At 33.3% G+C, this 6,454-nt stretch overlaps 1 protein-coding gene across 2 annotated transcripts in view; it reads left to right on the top strand.

Annotated features, from left to right (window-relative positions):
- The first annotated feature begins 225 nt into the window (after positions 1 to 225).
- The window catches only part of LOC110027624, a 19,786-nt gene continuing 13,557 nt past the window's right edge, over positions 226 to 6,454 (top strand). The window contains exons 1-3 of one of the 2 annotated variants that reach the window (XM_020729125.1): positions 226 to 297; positions 393 to 504; positions 590 to 1,077. In XM_020729125.1, the coding sequence (XP_020584784.1) occupies positions 428 to 504; positions 590 to 926 (414 nt within the window). In that variant the 5' untranslated portion in view covers positions 226 to 297; positions 393 to 427 and the 3' untranslated portion in view covers positions 927 to 1,077. Of the gene's footprint in view, positions 298 to 392; positions 505 to 589; positions 1,078 to 6,454 lie in introns of those variants that run through there. The other variant, XM_020729126.1, reaches the window with a different exon arrangement.

Below are 6,454 nucleotides of genomic sequence, written 5' to 3'. Positions count from 1 at the left end.
AGGCTTTATTGTTGTTGTTGTTGTTGTTGTGATCACAAATTTAATTAAAAAAAAGACTGCATATGAAACTTTTGTTTGTCATATAAAATAATAAAAAAAGACTTCATATAAAATAATTAAAATGGTCATATAATATTGTTTTATTAGCAAGTCTTTTAATATATTATTTAGGGTCATAGAAATAGATACAATTTGTGAGTTTAATGTGAGCATTTGAACTTTCAGAGAGTTTATAAACTTATATATAAGCGGCAAGAAAGAAGTGCAAAGCCGTGCAGAAGCAAGAAGGTTTGTAAGGTAATTGTTTTATCAGCTGTATATTTGCCATTTACATGTTTTCAATAGAAAATGAATTAAATTATAATACTTGTTGTTTCCATGAATGTCAGCAGGTAATTATCTTTGAGATTAGCATTAATTGAAGATCATGGCAACCCCAGCTCAGATTCCACCTAATGACTTTACATATATCTGGTCGAATGCTTGGAACACCCAGCCTGATGGGTTAGTGTGTAGTTTCGTATGTCATTTTATAGATTGTATAGGTAATATATCATGTAAATAAAAAAGGTTACTTTTTTATTTTCAGGTCAAAATATTATTCTGGGGGAAGCTACTTCTTTATTGGCAAACGTGTAAAGGTCCAAGAGCTTGGTCTTGATCCAAACAGCCCATATAAATTTTCTTATAAATTTAAGTATAACCTAGATGACCCCATTAGACTTACTCTACTTGTTAAGGGCAATGGTTTGTATACAACCAAGGATGCAGTAATTTTTCGCTCTGATCATCTTGTGACCGTTGAATCTGATGAAATTAGCGTTGGAGATGAATCTGATTATATTGAAATAGCGGTGGTAAGCGAGGAAGTTAAATACAAGAGGGGGATTTTCTTCTATGGCGTCAATCCATCATCAAATAAGTAATGGAGTGTCATTTTCATAATGAAAAATAAAGAAAGATCTATACATAGTTTGTTTATTGATCTTTCAATCAAGTATGTTTTTACTAAGTTACATATAATAAGCATCACCGCACTCTTTTTGTTCCAAAAAGCTGTGCAATATGTATTGGATGGATGCATGCATGTTTTAAATGTTGTTGAATAATATGTATCAGTTCCCTCTTGTGAGATGTTTATTTTTGAATCTTTTAATTTTTTATAGTTTATTTTCTTAATTAACTTTATTATTTCGTTATGAGAACTCTTGCCAGAAAACTCAATTAGATTACTATAAGAAAATGTGCTAATTTTATTATTTTTGTAATTGTTGGATGTCATCAAATCCTTGCCACTTTTAGTAGTGATAATTACGTGCAAAAAATGAGAACTAAATTTTTAATTAATTATAAGAAACCAATTAAAAAGAAAAAATGGTAATTGTTATTACAGGAAAGTTTCTTAATGTACATCATTTTATATATTTAAATTAATTCAAGTTGGGCAAATAAAAGTTTAGGAGACTTTAGCATTATAATAAACGTATAAACTTTTATACATAAATATTTTTTATGTTTGAAGTTATAATATAAAAGAGAAAATGATATACACCCTCTTAATTCTTATAGGCTTCTCAATATTCTTCCTCTAATTTTTTATGCAACTTATCTTATTATCACTAAAATTTGTAGTGCATTAATTCCATCTTACCATACATTATGTTGGTACAAACACTTATATCTTGTGTCAACATGACTCTTCTCTATAGATATTTGACAAAATCTTTAAGTAATTTCAACGTTATGAAGATTTGAATGTTATGAAGATTTTGTTTAAGACTCTTCTCTTATAAATATTTGACAAAATATCTTTAAAAATATTTGTTAATGTACCAATTAAGGTTACTTCCCATTTATTTGAAATAATCAACTTAATATAAATGCATATGCAATTGGTAAGCTCGAACTATGTAATGCAATTCATGTGAATAGAGGGCGAATCCCATAAATCTGAATGAAGCTTGTGGAGGGCACAAGCTTAACCCTCCACAACAAACTTGTCAAGTCTCACCTTAGAATTTTGCCAAGGGAACTTTAGTATTAAAATAGCCGTTATAATGATATCGATACAAGTTAATGCACCAACATCGATGTAGAACTTCTTCTTAAGAAGAAGAGATGAAGACGTCTTTGAGATATTTCCTTGCTAAGGAGCAGCAGAACGGGAAAAAAGCCAAGAAACTTCGGTACCTATGAAAGAAATAGATGCGGGAACACAGCGGAGGAAGAACAATGTGAGATTGAGCTTCTCCTCCTTCCCCCAATTTTTGCTTCTCTAAGTCGACAGATGAATGAATTGGAAGAAAAGTGTCACTACAATTAATTTCTAGAGAAAATATTATGTAAATGTTTAGGAAAATTTGTTTTCAACAAGAGTTACTTAAACAATGCATGATAACATTATTTAAATAAAATTTAGGTATAGATTTAGGCTAAATTTAGCCAAATATAACCTTTATTAGATCAAAATTTTGTGTATTTCATCTCAGGTTATCGTGTTTCGTCCCTAAATCAAGATTTATTAAATCTGACAGGGTGATTTTAAGGATTGACCTCATCATCAGAGCAATCTCTATATCCGTCTGGTCTGATAAAATTTTGAAGGATTTACTTTATCATCAGAGGGATCTCTAAGGATTTAATTCATCATCAGAGCGATCTCTATCTCCGTCTGGTCTGAAAAAATTTTGCAACATGTTGGAATTTCCCTTTCACCATAGTTTAACTAATATCTTTTATGCACTATTAATTTAAATAACAATTCTCTTTCTGCTCAACTAACTCATAATCCTCCAATAGTATTGGTACTTTGCCCAATGTCATTGTCTACGTTAGAATCCCTTGATTGATTCTTAAATATAGTAATATTTTACTTACATTTTTGTTTGTTTGTAAATTTAGATCAAGATGATTTATTAACTTTATTGATAGGTGAATGTTATTATAATTATATTTAATTTGATTGAAATTATTTCTTAATTTTTAGTTCACAACCTCAGGTTGGATTTTGTAAATTATTTTCCAAGCTAGACGGCAGTCATGTGGGGTGTGGAAACTCATATAGGAAAATATTTTTTGAGGGAAAATTTGGGCGGCTGAATGTAAAAAATAAAAACTAGATGTTAGACATGTAAAAAATAATTGGATGATGCATATGTAAATGCCTCACATACAAACTAATTTGGTATGTATGTGAAAGCTCCAAGTGTAATTTTGTAAAGAGTCCGACCTAAATGAGAAAACAGCTCAACATGGCCGGGCCACCAAACTTGTTTGCCTCATCGTTGCCCGACAGTTCTGCAGACAATGAATGCAAAATATTTTATATGTGGAAGAATGACACAATATTTTCGAAATTTGGAGGGAACTCGAATTCTTGTCTTTGTCAAACCAAGGTTTGTTAGGTTTCTTTTGTGTTCATTGGGAGCAATTGCGTGGGCTTGAAGGCGCTGGAATGGAGAGCTTTCTTATGGGAGCTTCTTGCGGGATCTACATGGCCCGAAAGTACAGTTTTTCTAACATGAGGAAGCTCGTTCTTCTGAGACTTGCAATCGGAATGGAGTAGGAGGAGATCTACCGCAAGCCAACCTAGGGTATTGTTTATGTTGGTAGTATTTGGTAGAACCACGGTGAATTTTGTTGTTGATTGATACTCGTGATTATCAAACTCTTGAATCATCGTGGATTGTTTTGTTTACTCCAAAACTACGTAGTATTATGGGAATAGTAAGGCATTTTGTTTTGTGCCAATTGCAGTATTCCATAAATGAAGTTCTTTCTTTCTTATACAGAAATTCCAAATTGAGGATACAAAAATAATATGTGGATTAAGATTGAATGCTAGCAATGTTCATGATGAACATGTCATACACTTAAACAAATAAACATGATGATACAACTAAGAGATAAAGGATAAATGTTAACCTCATTTTTGGTTGAGGTCTAGTTTTTCCTCTTTAGTACCCTTGGGTCTAACCATAGAACTTTCATGTTGACTATTCCTAGAGGATTAGAAAATGAACCCTCACCATTAGAAATTTTAAACCCTTCTTTGCTCAGCTTGAAGTTTCACATGTTGGTCATAACCTCTATTACTTAGTAGGTGGGGTCAATATAGAGGAGCTCAAGGATAGTCCCCCATAGGATGGTCAGACCTTAAGACTAACCCTGGGTGGTCTGGTTTTGGTGGGGCTAACTTGCACACACTACATTCTCTCACATACCCTAAGCCCTATGACCCCTTAGGTTGGTCTCCTACTCCTTTTGGAAATATGGTATGGATGAATCTATACCCTTAATCTTTGGTTAAGAGGGTTAGAACCAGAATATTGAGACCTCAAAATAAGTCCTCATATGACTCCTATTGGTTTGGTATGGCTACGGGTGTAAACGAAGCGAACACAAACGAACAGAGCTTGTGTTCGTGTTCGATTAGTTTGAAATTTAGTTTGTTTGAAATAAGCTCATGTTCGAAATTGTTCGTGAAGTCACTGTTCGTTCGTGAAGTCACTGTCCGTGTTCGTTTCATAACGAATGAGTCAAAAATGAGCTATTCGCGAACGACGAGCCAGTTTGACATCCCAAGTATTATTATATTAATTATATAACATATATTATATAAATATATAATATCCATATTAGTATGTTACTAATATAGTATCTTAATATATTATTATGATTATTAATTTATTATATATTATAATTTATAAAATTTCATTTTTTTAAAATATCATAAATTTTTTATTTTACATTTCGAACAATAATGATTCGAATACGAACGAATGCATCACTGTTCGTGTTTGGTTCGTTTAACTAACCGAATAAATAAAAATTTTCATGTTCGTCGCGTTTACTTATCGAACGAATCCAACACAAACTCATTGACGAACCGAACACGAACTGTTTGCGAATAACGAGCTATTTTGACATCCCTAGGTATGGCTTCATGGCTTATTGGTCCCTTTTGGCCTAAAAATCACCAAAATACCCCTACAACCCTAATTTTTGCCAAAATCACCAAAATTACCCAAAATACCCAAATCTTTCCAAAAATCATTTCAAACCACTCACCACTACCTAAATTAACCAAAATTCACAAAATGACCAAATTTCCAAAATATCCCCAAAAATTGCCAAAAATTACCAAAATGCCCCTCATGACCTAAAAATTTCCAAAATTCCCAAAAATTTCAAAATCATCCAAAATATTCCTAATTTCAATTTTTTATCATCAATTTGATTCAATTTGACCCAATTAACCCAATTTGACCAAAGGCCCTAATTTGCTCTTAAATGCCCAAATGTCCTAAAATTAACCACAATTTTGGCGCAATTGACCCCAATCTTGCCCAATTTCAATTCCAAATCAAAATTCAGTATCCCCAATCCTATTCTAGACAAAATTAAAGCCTGATTAGATCCAATTGTAGGCCCAATTTTCATTTAAATCAAACAAATTCCTAATTTTGACAATATGCCTAAATCCATTAAATTACCCTCCTAATTCAACTCAAAATCATTTGAAATTTTATCAAATCCTTCATGACATATTCCTACACCAAACTCAACATTGAATTAGGCCAAATTTTAGCCCAAGTTCAATTTCAATTTTAAAAAGCCCAAATCTTTAAGTCATTCTCAAAGGCCCAAATCCAAAAGCCCACATGATAAATTTTATCCCCATCATTCATTTAATCAAAATCATCACCTAAGTCTCAAATTCATGATCAAATTGTTCTATATCAAGCATCATGCCAAATTCCTCCAAAATATTTCATAAATTCAAAAATCCTTCCTCATGAAAGTTGACCAAGCCAAGGACAAGCCATGAAACCACTCTCAAGCCATAGGTGAGCCATGAGAGCTATGCCACATCACCTTACTATTAATGGCAAGAGGCCACGTCACTTTCAAATATCCTTAAGATTTTTTTAACCTCTTTCATGAATCACCTAAACCCCATATTTAACCAAATCACTTTGATAGGGACATTACTAATGATTAAGCTAAACCATCTGATTTCCCTCAGCACCCAAGCCAACCTTGGTGGGTGAACCCAACCCAAATCCATAATTTAACCCAATTTGACCTAAAATGACCCTTCCCACATCTTATTTTAATTCAACACCTTTACACATGACCAACCCCAATTGACTTCACCAAGAACAAGCCCTGACCTCCCTGGACTGGATTGTGACCTGAGCCTAGCCGACAGGCCACCTAGGCTGCCGGAAAAGCCACCCGAAAGTGCTCCGCCATGGTTAAAAGTCAAAATTAAACCCATCCAAGCTGGCTCATCCCAATTAGATTTTTACACCTTGTTGGCATCAACATAAGCAACTTAGGACACCCACCAATTGCCCCTGGCGGCCTCTCTTTCCCCATCTATTTAACCCCCTCCATGGCCAAAGAGGGAGAGCTTGAAATTCCTTGGGGAGACTCTGCCAAATTGCTT

This window comes from Phalaenopsis equestris, unplaced genomic scaffold (assembly GCF_001263595.1).
Source record: "Phalaenopsis equestris unplaced genomic scaffold, ASM126359v1 Scaffold000431, whole genome shotgun sequence".
Lineage (NCBI taxonomy): Eukaryota > Viridiplantae > Streptophyta > Magnoliopsida > Asparagales > Orchidaceae > Phalaenopsis > Phalaenopsis equestris.
Note: the sequence above shows the minus strand (reverse complement) of the source record. Positions and strands in the feature narration are given on the sequence as shown.